Source organism: Mobula birostris, chromosome 8, assembly GCF_030028105.1.
Source record: "Mobula birostris isolate sMobBir1 chromosome 8, sMobBir1.hap1, whole genome shotgun sequence".
Lineage (NCBI taxonomy): Eukaryota > Metazoa > Chordata > Chondrichthyes > Myliobatiformes > Myliobatidae > Mobula > Mobula birostris.
The window spans coordinates 159,841,430-159,855,211 of NC_092377.1; the positions used below are offsets into that span (position 1 = coordinate 159,841,430).

A 13,782-nucleotide genomic window follows, 5' to 3' on the forward strand; every position below is an offset into this window, starting at 1 on the left:
CATTCTAAGGAAGCTGAATGGTTAGGTGCACTGGCTGTGCCTGCACAATCTTCCAATGTATTTCTGAATTATCCCGGTGTAAATGCTGTCTAGCATGTGAAGGGAAATTTAGTTGACAATACAGAGAACTAATTCTGAAACGGAATTTGGGAAGAAAGTTGAGATATGCCGGAGGAGAATGGCCAGACTGAATCAAGCTGACAGAAACGTAACAGTATCTCAAATAACCAGACGATACAGCAGTGGTGTGCAGAAGAGCACCCCTGAATGCACAACATGCCGAACTTTGAAGTGGACGGGCTGCAGCAGCACAAGACCACGAACACACACTCAGTGGCCACTTTATTAGGTGCAGGAGGAAACCAGAGCACCTGGAGGAAAGCCACTCGGTCATGGGGAGTCCGGGCAAACGGCGCGAGTTAAATCCAGGTCGCTAGTGCTGTAACGCATTGCGCCAACTGCCCTGCTACCATGCCGCCTGTAAAGATAAAGATTAACTTTGTTTATCACGCTTAGATCGAAACGTTGAAACAGAGTGAAATGTATTACTCGTGTCAATGACCAGCACATTCTGAAGATGGTGCTGGGGGCAGCCCACGAGGGTTACCACAACCCTTGTAGTGGTGCCAACATAGCATGCCCACAACTCCCTAACCATAATGGTACAAGTATTTTTGGAATGTCGAGGAAACTGGAGCACTCGGAGGAAACCACAGCAGTCACGCAGGGGACATACGAACATCTGACAGACTGTGGCAGGATTTGAATCAATCTTACAGTCGCCGCTGTAATCTGTTGCTCTAACCCTTGCACTACCATGCTGCACCCAACACTTCACCCCCTTACCAACCAAGAGCTTGTCAACCTCTGCCTTAATTACACCCAGCGTTTCGGCCCCCACAACCCTCCCACAATTTCCACGGATTCACCACCATCTAACTGAAGAAATTCCTCCTCATCTCGGTTTTAAAGGGACATCCCTTTATTCTGAGGCAGTGCCTTTGGATCCCAAAGAGAGCAAGTTCAACAGGTTCCTCCAAAAATGTGCACGGAATTGTTGCTGGAAGGAGTTTACAGCTGAAGCTTGACGTTGAAATGCAGTTATCGGAGTTTTTGTCCAATCCATCCATGTGGCATTCCTCTGCCCATGAGGGTTGTTACGGAGCTGCGAGAAGCTAGTGGTCCAAGATGGAACAAATGAGCATTGGTGCAATGGACCATAGGCAGCATCCTGCCTGGATGCATTACGGCTTGCAAAGCACCTGCTCAGCCCAGGACAACAAGAAATTGAAGGGAGTTGTGGACGTAGCTCAGCTGACACTCCACTGATCTGTCTCCACTTCTCGCTGCCTCAGTGAAGCAGCCAACATAATCGTCGACCCCACCCACTCCACACATTCTCTCTCCCCCCACCCTTCCATTGGGCAGAAGATACAAAAGCCTGAAAGAATATACCACTGGGCTCAAGGACAGCTTCTAGCCCACTATTACAAGATAATTCAAAATTCAAAATAAATATTATTATTAAAAGTTCAAAGGTTCACCTTATTGTCAAAGTACGCATGTACAATACAACTCTGACATTCACCTTCTCCAGATAGCCATGAAGTACAGAAAGACCATGGGAGTTGACGAAAGAAAAGGCATCACCTCCGCGCACCCCCCCCCATACAAAACCAGCATAAAAAAGAAATAAAACTCACAGATGCATATGTACTTTGATATGTATTCTTTTATTGTAGGCATACTTTAATATGTATTAAAATACATACACGTCACCATATACATCCCTGAGATTCATTTTCTTGTGGGCATTCACAGTGAATACAAAGGAACCGAGTAGAATCAACAAAAGAATGCACACAGCAAGACGGACAAGTAACCAATGTGTAAACGAAAATTGACTCAGCGCTTTTTATCCTGTTTGTCATTAAACTATCGAGCCTAATCTGATAAGATGAACCCTCGTTATTTATTGCTATTTATTTATATTTGCATTTGCACAGTTTGTTGTCTTCTGCACCCTGGTTGATCTTTCATTGATCCTGTTATAGTTAATATTTATAGATATGTTGAGTACGCCCACAGGAAAATGAATCTCAGGGTTGTATATGGTGAAATATATGTACTCTGATAATAAATTAACTTTGAACTTTGGTTTCACAATCAAAGTTCAAGTAAATTTATTATCAAAGCCTTGAGATTTTACTTCATCCTGGCTTTGTATCGTATTGTCTGTTTACACTATGTTTTCTCTATAACTGTAACACTTCATTCTGTATTGTTATTGTTTTTCCCTTGTGCTACTTCAATACGCCAATGCAATGAAGTGAATTGTCCGGATGACATGCAAAACAGTTTTTCACTGTATCTTGGTACATGAGAAAAAAAGTCACCTGCTTGCTAATTAATTAACTGTGTCCTTTTCCAGAGATAGCACACTGAAAGCAAATGAAGCTACGAGTTATAACAGTGATAACAGTAAATGCACCAGCTTTATGCTGTTCGTGTTTCAAGTTCTGAATGTATCCATGCTTTTATTGGATATAATTGAGGAATATGGTGAGAATTTAATGAAACCTGTAGTGCTGCATTTTTATGGTTTTTAATTTGAAATCTTACTTCTCAGCAATTCAAGTATTGGCACAATTCATCCCAGTAAGATTCCATTCTAAATCACAGCTAAACTTGAGTAGAAATTCATCTCTTCTTAGATCAAAGTTCAAAGTAAATTTATTATCAAAGTACATATATATCACCATATTCAACTCTGAGATTCATTTTCTTGTGGGCATACTCAATAAATCTGTAGAATAATAACCATAACAGAATCAATGAAATACTGCCCAACCCGGGTGTTCAACCAGAAGACAACAAATTCTGCAAATACAGAAAAAAAGAGATAATAATCATAAATAAATAAGCAATATATATCGGGAACATGAGATGAAGAGTTCTTGAAAGTGAGTCCATTGGTCATGGGAACATTTCAAAGATAGGGCAAGTGAATTTGAGTGAAGCTATCCCCTTTGGTTCAAGCTGTGGCAGTGAATTAGACTCCACTTCTTATTAAGAGAAACAGAACAAAGTTACTGAAACAGGTGCAAATTTATTGGCAATGGAGGTTGCAATTCAAAAGAAAGTTACTACTGATTCTGGAAATCAGATATAAAAGTAGAAAATATGAAAATAACTTAACAGATCAGGCAGCATCCGTAGGGAGAAATGAGAAGTTACTGTTTCTGGTCATCAACCTAAGATGTTCATTCTTCCTACAAAAGACTACAAAACTGGTGGATATAACCTTGTCTATCACGGAAAAGCCTCCCCACCATTGAGCACATCTGAAGGAGTGCTGGCACAGGAAAACGGTGTCCGTCATCGAGAATGCCCACCATCCAGGCCATGCTGTCTTCTCACTGCCGCCATTGGGAAGAAGGTCCCAATGCAACAGATTCAGGAACAGTTATTACCCTCTAGTCATCAGGCTCTTGAACCAGTATGGCTAACTTCACTCACCTTAACTTTGAACTGGTTCCACAACCAATGGGCTCACTATCAAGGACTCTATAACTCATGTTCTCAGTAGTTATCAATCTATCTATCTATTATTGTATTTTTTTCTCAGCTCAAGCTGGTAAACCTGAGGTACGGGCATAACCGAGCATGCTCATTTCTCAATTACTAACAACTTTCAGACTATTCTTGTTGTGTTTAATATTGTGGCTTTCTGAGGATTTACATAAATGTTGCTGTGTAGCTCGATTTGCTTAATGCTGTTGTGTAGTGCCTTTGGGATGATACCAGTTGTAGATATTACTATTGGGACAATGTATACTCTGTCCATGTTCCATAGTCTTTCAATTTCCTCTTTTAATTCAGTATATTTCTTGTACTTTTCACTTATTGATTTTTGTAGGTTATGTTTGTTTGGAATGGCTATATCTATTAAGTAAGTTGTTTTTCCTTATTTATCCTGTAATATATCTGGACGGTTATTATGGATTCTCCTATTTGTAATAATAGATATAATAATTATTATTATTATTTGTTTTTTTTTGTATTTGCACACATTGTCCTGTTTTTCACATTGGTTGCTTGTCAGTCTTTCTTTGTGTGTAATTTTCATTGATCCTATTGTATTTCTTTGTTTTACTGAAGGAAAATGAATTTCAGGGTAGTATATGATAACATGTACATACTTTGATAATGAATTTACTTTGAGCTTTGAGCTTTTTCCTCCTTTCCCATCCAGCCCAGCAGTTTATTCTCCTCCACAGATGCTGCCTGACCTGCTGAGTTCCTCCGGCATTTTGTGTGTGTTGTCGTTCATTGTTTTACTCTGCACTGTGATCACACTTAGTTCAATTCTGACATGAAATGAAGAGGGATCGCTACCTCTGATGGTCAGTGTTAATTACTGTTGTTATTCTCCCCCTCAGGAAGCTTTACTTAAGGACAGATTGCAAACGTTAGCCACAGAAGTCGCTCCACTCTACAAGCAGCTTGCACCCCAAGCCTTCAGTAATCAGGTAAGTTGTACAACACACGGGAGAGCTGTGAGATTAGTTCACTCTTGTACTGTAACCAAGCATGGCTAAAGCAATAATGCCTATTATTCAAAGTTTCTGTTATTTAGATTTCCCATTGCAAATCCCTATGTTTTAATTATTATCCAACTGCGCGTTGTGTAGAACATCTACATAATCTCCACAAACATGTGTGACACATGGTTAATCTGTTCTGTACCTTACAATATTTAATTTATGCACTTTACTTAGTTTATTGATGCGGAATTTATCTGTAGATTTTATCCTAAGTTATTGTGTGTTATATGTGCATTATGTGTTCTGCTGTGCTTGACACTCTGGTTCGGAGAAACATTGTTTTATTTAACGGTATACATATAGATATTTATATATAAAAAAACAATAAACTTGACTTAACTTGACTTCAGACATTTCAATATACTGGTGTAAATGGCAAGCTAATAGAATGGTGTTGGTGCGTGGCTAAGTGGTTAAGGCATCGGTCTAGTGATCTGAAGGTCACTAGTTCGAGCCTCAGCTGAGGCAGCGTGTTGTGTCCTTGAGCAAGGCACTCAACCACACATTGCTCTGCGACGACACTGGTGCCAAGCTGTATCGGCCCTAGTGCCCTTCCCTTGGACAGGATTGGTGGCGTGGAGAGGGGAAACTTGCAGCATGGGCAACTGCCGGTCTTCCATACAACCTTGCCCAGGCCTGTGCCCTGGAAACCTTCCAAGGCACAAATCCATGGTCTCACGAGACCAACGGATGCCTATTAATAGGATAGTGAAACTGCTTGAGCTGACCCCAGCCCTCTGTGGAGTAACTGGGGTTAGTGGCACGACATGACATGCTGCTTTGCCCAGTAAGAGAGGGAGATCAGAACATGAGTTATCCAATCACTCTGACACCATTGCAGTTGCTGAGAGGGGAGTGCATGGAATAAGATGGAAAGGAGGTATCTGTTCAGCTCTTTACATGGTGCACAGTGATGGAGGGGTTTTAGGAGAAGCCAGAGAGTTTATATCTTGCAGCAGCCCTCTATCTTTCAGTCAGCATGCCAGGTCAGAGGGCAAGACGAACAAGAGAACAACATGGGAACAGGTGCCACATTTTCTCCTTGACTCTATCAAATAGACCTGCGCAACACCACCGCAGCCTAAACACTGTGGATGATCCGGGTAACATGCAGAAGGGCAGGACTGCACGCAAGTATCAATCAGACCCAGACAGCAGCATCTTAGCAGTGGGAGGAAGAAAGGATAGAGGATCAGATTGAAAAATTACCTTTATTTGTCACATAAACATTGAAACATACAATAAAATGTGTTATTTTACGTTAATGACCAACACAGTCCAAATGTGAGCTGGGAGCAGCCTGCCAAGCGTCACCGTGCTTCCGACGCCAACACAGCATGCGCCCAACTTATTAACTCTTAACTCGTACATTTTTGGAATGTGGGAGGAAATCGGAGCACCAAGGGGAATTGCACACAGTCATGGGGAGAAAATACAAACTCCTTACGAACAGCGGTCAGAATCACTGACGCTGCAATAGCGTTACGCTTTGCGGAACAGACTTGATGGGCCGAATGGCCCAATTCTGCTCCTGTGTCCTATGGTTAACTGCTGCGCTACCACGCAGCACTATGGAGGAGGAAGGTGAAGGAGAAGAAAGGGGGAAGTAATAGAAGAAGTCGTCAGTGCAAACAGGTCAGAAGACCAGCTCAGCAATCTAGTCCGCCATCATGACTCTGCCAACGATCATTGCATTGCCCTCTTGCAGACATGGTCAAGAAGTTCAGTTATTATTTGGACTGAACATCAGAGTAGGGAAGAAATGTGATCTAAGTGACTTGTTGGTGCCAGACAGGGTGGTTTGCGTAACTCAGAAACTGCTCACCTCCTGGGATTTTCACAAGTAAGAGCCTTTAGAATTTACAGAGAACGGTGCGAGAAACAAACAAAACATTTCTCGGAAGCAGCTGTCCTGTGGGCAAGAACGCCTCGCTAATGAGAGAGGTCAGAGGAGAATGGCCAGACTGCTTCAAGCTGACAGCAAGGTGACAGTAACTCAAGTAACCAGGCGTTACAACAGTGGCGTGCAGAAGAGCAGCTGTGAGTGCACGACACGCCAAGTCTTGAAGTAGACAGGTGCGGTTGCTGAACCTACCGTCAGCCATTTTATCAGGTACAGGAAGTCCCTAATAAAGTGGCCGCTGAGTGCATAATAGTGAAACTTGGAAGCTTTGCTGGAACTTCAGCAATTGTAGAAAACTTTTGCTTAATTTAATAATTTTTTATTCTGAAGCAGAGGCGCCCAACCTGGGGTCCTCAGACCCCTCAGTTAATAGTAGAGGTCCATGGCTTAGAAAAGGTTGGGAACCCCTGATCTAAGACTCATAAATCCACCTTTTCACTGAGATTAATCGGGAAAGGATTGAGTCTTTTGTTGCATTGTTATCCCACACAGCAGTCAAATGCAAAATGTATGAAGGCATTAATGTTAAACCTGTTCAAAATTATTTACAGAAATAGAAAATGATTACTCCACACAGAGACAGCTGATTTATCAGACTGGTTAGAATCTTTTGTCTATTAATACTCCCTAGAATAAGTAACAGGTAAGCACCGATCTATGAAATATAAATGCAATTTCGTAATAAATAAAACTGCAATTCATTGTCTTCACAGATTACCAATGAACGGTTAGCCCCTGACTGCCGACTGGGGAAGAAGGAAGGGAAACCATTTTCAGGAGTAACTGCGTGTATGGATTTCTGTGCTCATGCCCATAAAGACCAACACAACATGTACAATGGCTGTACTGTGGTACGTAAATCACCACATCACTCAAATCTGTTCTTAACCCATATATCCCTCCAGCAGAACTTTGAATTTCATGCTATCAAATAAGTAGTTAAATTTCCAGCACAGTCAGAAACTTGCTTCGCAATAATACCCTCTCAGTAATAACAAGTTTTTAAAAAGTCTGCAGATGCCAGAAATCTGAAATAAATTCTGATGAGGATCCTGGACCTGAAATGGTGATTGTTTCTCTTCGGCAGATGCTGCTTGACCTGCTGATGGTTTTCAGCATTTACTGTATTTATTTTAGTTTTAACAGTTCTCAGGAACATAGTGGGTAAAAGAACTGGACCCACGTTTAAATCAATTTGAGGGTTATGGGGTATAAATCATTCTGATTGTTTTGAAGGAACTGGGGGAGTTTCAAACTGGTTTCTGCAGAATGACCATAAGACCATAAAACATAAGAGTGGGATCAGCTCATGAAGACAAAGAAGGACACCATTTCAACTGGATGACAGCCAGAGTCTTGACTCAAGCAAGAACAAGAATTTCTCGAAGTGTGGTTCTCTCCAGAAGGATTCATCAACAAGCACATTGACATAGATCCAGTATAGGAACCCTTACAGAGAAAAGACAAACAACGACGTTAACAATTAACAAACCACCAGTAATCTCGGGATCTGGACAGCAAAGCAAACACTTCCACTGGACTTCCCTCGAAACTAGCCAATCAGAATCTTCGACTACTAAACTGTTCACCGCGTTCTGAACCACGACGTCTAACAACATCTATCTGGACCCCAGAGGAGGAGATAAACCAGCATTCTGAGGAGACAGCACACTCAACTGATGATGGATTCTTGTCTGGAGCCAAAACATCTGCAAACATTTTGCCAAGTTCAGCAATCAATCGAAGTTCCACATAAGAGTAGAATTCGGCTATTCAGTCCATGAGTTTGCTCTAGTTCAATCATGGCTGATTTATTTTCCCTCTCGGTCCTGTTCTCCTGCCTTCTTCCTGTATCCTTTGACCCCCCCTTACTAATCAAGAACATATCAACCTCCACTTTAAATATACCCAATGACTTAGCCTCAATGAATTCCATAGAATCGCCATCATCTGGCTAAAGAAATCCCTTCTCGTCTCTACCTTAAATGGGCATCCTTCTATTCTGAGGCTGTGCCCTCTGTTCCTACTATAGGAAGCATCTCCGTATCCACTCTATCGAGGCCTTTCAGTATTTGTTAGATTTCTGTGAGATCCCCCCTCATGTTTCTCAACTTCAATGATACAGGGCCAGGCCTCTTCAAACACTCAATACTTTGCAGATCGTAAACACAAGCTACTCTGCAGAAAATACTCACCCCTTTATCTTTCCCCTTACTGGTTTTTCACCTGGAACCTACCAGCCTTCTCCTTCCCACCCTCCCCCCACCTTCTTTATAGGGCCTCTGCCCCTTCCCTCTACAGTCCTGACGAAGGGTTCCAGCCCAAAACGTCAACCAGTGGTTTCCACGGATGCTGCCCGACCTGCTGAGTTCCTCCAGCGTGTTGAGTGCCCTTCAAACACTCTTCTTGCTTTAATTCTTTCATTCCTGGGATCATTCTTGTGAATCTTCTGTAAGCCCTCTCTAGTGTCAGCACATCTCTCTCTTCGATACGGGGCCCAAATACAACCCTGTTCAATTGAACACTGTTTGGAATTCAAAATCCACAGGATAGAGAGATTAATTTTTTAATAATTGCTGATAGAGTCGGCATTTAGTGCCCATCCTCAAATCAAGTAAATGTAAAAATTATCTTTCCAAAAGTCCTGGTGATTAGGAGATCAACAGAAGTTATTTTTGCTGCTTATTTATTTATTATTATTATTATTATTTCTTTTTGTATTTGCACAGTTTGTTGTCTTTTGCACACTGGTTGATCATCCAAATTGGTGCGGTCTCTTGATTCTGTTATGATTGTCATTCTATTATCCATTTATTGAGTATGCATGCCCACAGGAGGGTAAACCTCAGGCTTGCAAATGGTGACACATTCTGATACTTTGGGAGTAAATTTACTTTGAACTTTGGAGGCCAAGTCTCGATTAGTGAGGTTACCAAAGGTTACAGGGGAGGGAGAATGCGGTTGAGAAAGTTAGTAAATTAGCCATGATGGAATGGAGGAGTAGATTCGATGAGTCAAAAGGCTTAATCTTGCTCCCAAGTGTTATGGTCTTAAATTAGTGCTGCAAAGGAGAATGATAAAGAGATGAACAAGATATATACATATATGTATATATAGAATCTAATTTCTTTAAAGAATTAGGGCAGAGCAGTTGTGCCGATGGTAGAACCACTGCCTCACAGCATTAGAGACCAGGGTTTAATCCTCAGCTTGGGCGCTGTCTGAGCAGAGTTTGCATGTTCTCCTTGTGACCATGTTGTATTCTCAGGATGCACTGCGTTCCTCCCACATCCCAAAGACGTGCAGGCTGGTAGATTAACCGACTGCCGTGAATTGCCTCTGGCACATAGGTGAGTTGGGTGGCGGGGTGGAGATACGTCTCTATCAAAGGAGATGCAAGGCGCTCCTTCCCTCTGCTGGCCTGCAGGTCACCCTTGGGCGAGGTGTAGCACCTGCTTAGCCCCCCGATCAGGGTCACATGAAGCCATGGGATTAGGTGGTGGATGGCTGTATGAGCAGCTGGTGCATATCACAAGTCCTGATTATGTGACCACTGACGCCAGGCAGACAATCTCTGAAGAGTATTGATAACGGCTGGGGTCACCCGTCTTGTAAAGGCACTGCCCAGAAGAAGGCAACGGCAAACCACTTCTGTAGAAAATTTTGCCAAGAGCAACCATGGTCGTGGAAAGACCACGATCACCCACGTCATATGACACAGCACATAATGAAAGAACAATGTAGGTGAGTGTTTGAACCTGAGAGGAATTTAAGAGAATATGGGGAGAATAAACAAAATGAGTATAATGTAGGATTAGTGCAAAGTGAGAGGTTGAGGGTCAACATGGATGTGATGGGCTGAAAAGCCTGTTTCCATGCTATGACCCCATAACTCTAAATCTTGAGAATGCATCAGTACTTTTTTATTGCTACTGATGTAGGCACTCGTTATTACAGGTTACTTAAAGAACCCTCGTCGCCACTTTTATTGAAACTCATGTTATCATGGCTGAGTGTCAAACGTGGAACTATCCCATGTGAAAAGCTGCTGAGGGTTCTCTGCAAGGAACCAAAGTCACTCTACTCCAGAAGAGATGAGCTGAATCGCATTTTCATCAAATGACACATTGAAGCTGCGATACAGGATGATGTTTTGGCAATCCTGTTAGCAATTGCTTGGAAAAGGCATGGTAGTCTAGTGGTTAGTGCAACGTTTTATGGCACTAGCTCAATTCCTGCCACTGTCTGTAAGGAGCTTGTACGGTCACCCCCTGACCTCATGGATTTTCTGCAGCTACTCCAGTTTCCTCCCACATTCCAAAGACGTAGGGGTTTGGGTAAGTGAGTTGTGGGCGTGCTATGTTGGCACCTGAAGTGTGGCGACACTTGCCCAACACAACCCTCATTGATTTGACTTGATGCAAATGACGCATTTCACTGTATGTTTCAGTGTCAATGACAAATAAAGCTAATCTTTAAAGTACTGAATAGCTCCCTCTGTCCCTCTCACTATACTCCTTGCCCATCCTCTGGGTTTTTCCCCCCCTCCCCCTTTTCCTTCACCCCGGACCTCCTGTCCCGTGATCCTCTCATATCCCTTTTGTCAATCACCTGTCCAGCTCTTGGCTCCATCCCTCCCCCTCCTGTCTTCTCCTATCATTTTGGATCTCCCCCTCCCCCTCCCACTTTCGAATCCCTTACTCACTCTTCCTTCAGTTAGTCCTGACGAAGGGTCTCGGCCTGAAACGTAGACTGCACCTCTTCCTAGAGATGCTGCCTGGCCTGCTGCGTTCACCAGCAACTTTGATGTGTGTTGCTTGCTAATCTTTAAAGATCTTTATTGAAAAAATATTACATCATTACCTGCTTGTCACACCTGTCTCACTCATGCAGAGAAAAACAAGGACAGCCTTGAAAAGGACCTTCAAAAGTTCTGCTTGAAAGTAGAGGAGCATGGTACAAATCATTGTCATTGACCTTTTACCTTCATTCCAGGTGAAACCAGGTCTCAGTGAGGCGGCCAACTTCCAGCTGTTATTCACAACACAACTCTGCCACATGGTGGCAGCTAACAGTACTGCAATGGCTGTTTCTTCCCGATGGATTAATGGGGAAAAAAAATAAAATTAGAATTTTGTCACGTCATTGTCTTGGTGCTTGATTCTGAGTTTAGTGTTTCAGATCTGAGGTCAGAGTGCTGTAATGGCATGAGTTGCTGTGGTACGTTGATATTAGTAAGTTAGTTAAACTCACTTGGTCAAGTTAATTCAAGTTGATTTATTGTGTGCACAAGTACGGTGAGGTAGAATTATAATGAGAAGATTCTTTGCTGCAGCATCACCAGCAGGTAGGGACAGAAGGCACACCAAATACAACTTACAAGGCAGTGAAGAGAGAGAGAGAAACAGACTGTGCAAAAATAAAACTTTAGTGTTGTTGGGTCTGACTGTTTAATTCTTAGATTAGACTGTTTAATTGTTATTTTCTTTGCAGTTTAACAATTGTCTGCTGGTATTTTAAGTAGTCTGATATGCACAAAACAGTTTAATATGCTTCTAGTAGTTACACGAAGTATAATTCTGGAAAGTTCTAGAAGCTTCTTTGTACTGCATTAATTGAATAAGAGCTATCTCATTGGTTAATTAGCCACACTAGTGTAATTGCGTGGCACGAGCTCATTGGGCCGAAGAGGCTGTTACTGCTCTGTATTTCCAAATTAAAAATTCTCCTGATAATCAAGCACAATTAAAGTTTTGTTAACGGGACACATTGTAGAACATTAAAAAAGTGCAGATGCTGGCTATCTGAAATAAAAGCAGAAAATGATGAAAACACGCAGCAGGTCAGGCAGAATTAAGTTTTTCAGGTTAAAGGCTCGCCTTTGGAAGGTCAGTCACACCAAACGCTTCTTGCAAAGTGAGTCCTGTCTCCATCAGTTTACACCAACACCCAGTCATCACGTCACACTGCTGTGCTCTACTTGACAAGTTAAATGGCAGAAAAGAAAAACACCGTTAACCATAAATCTTCCCAAGAACGTGGCACGGTAGCATAGTGGCTAGCACAATGCTTCACAGTACCAGCGTCTGGGGTTCAATTCCCGCCACTACCTGTAAGGAGTTTGTACATTCTGCTCGTGACCGCGTGTGTTTCCTCCGGGTGCTCCGGTTTCCTCCCACAGTCCAAAGACCTACTGGTCAGTAGGTTAGTTGGTGATTGTAAATTATCCTGTGATTAGGCCAGGGTTAAACCAGAGGTCGCTGGGAGGTGCGGCTCATGGGGCCAGAAGGGCCTATTCTGCACTGTATCTCAATCAACCAATCAATCAATAATCTGCTTTTATTCCCAGGTTTGCACCCTGACAAAGGAGGACAATCGGCAGATTGGGACAATACCAGAGGATGAGCAGCTGCACGTGCTGCCCCTCTACAAGGTGTCGACAACCGATGAACACGGCAGCGAGGACAGCCAGAACGAGAAGATCAAGGCGGGGGCGATCGAGGTGCTCACCGCCTTTCCCAGGGAGGTGAGAATGCTGCCTGAACCGGTCAAGTCAGCACGCCAGAAGAAGCTGGAAGCCAAGAGAGCAGCTGAGAAGCAGAGGAGCCAAGAGAAGAAACTCCTGGCTGGGAAGCTGAAGCAGGAAGTAGAAAATCTCAAGTGCAGCACTCCACAAAGCAAAGGTAATCAATTTTTCTTTTTTTATAATCAAAATTTGTACTCTTACCTCATATTCTGCTGATGCAAAAATAGAATTAAAAAACATTCCTTTTTGGATTGACCATCATTCTCTTACTTTCCATAAAAGTTTTAATCTTCTACTGACGTACACTCAGTGGCCACTTTACTAGCTACATTTGCTCGTTAATGCACATATCTCATCAGCCAATCATGTGGCAGCAACTCAATGCATTAAAGCATGCAGACATGGTCAAGAGGTTCATTTGCTGTTCAGACCAAACATCAGAATGGGGAAGAAATGTGATCTAAGTAACTTTGACCGTGGGCCGTTTTTTGGTTCCAGACACTTATTCAAGGCCTTTACCCTGGTATATCTTAATAAATAAATAAAACTGGTCAGATCGCTCTTGAAATATTGTGTTCAGTTCTGGTCGCTTCATTATAGGAAAGATGTGGAAGCTGTAGAGAGGGTGCAGAGAAGATTTTTACCAGGATGCTATCTGGACTAGAGAAAGTGTATTATGAGGAATGGTTGAGCAAGCTAGGGGTTTTCTCTTAGGAACAAAGGAGGAACTAGATAGAGGATGATAA

General features: G+C 42.5%; 1 protein-coding gene across 5 annotated transcripts in view; it reads left to right on the top strand.

Annotated features, from left to right (window-relative positions):
• LOC140201867 (methylcytosine dioxygenase TET3-like) overlaps positions 1–13,782 on the top strand; it is a 330,696-nt gene that overhangs the window by 306,656 nt on the left and 10,258 nt on the right. For all 5 annotated transcript variants that reach the window (XM_072266613.1, XM_072266614.1, XM_072266615.1 and 2 more), the window contains 3 exons: positions 4,443–4,532; positions 7,224–7,361; positions 12,860–13,193. In XM_072266613.1, coding sequence (XP_072122714.1) covers positions 4,443–4,532; positions 7,224–7,361; positions 12,860–13,193 — 562 coding nt within the window. The remainder of the gene's footprint in view (positions 1–4,442; positions 4,533–7,223; positions 7,362–12,859; positions 13,194–13,782) is intronic.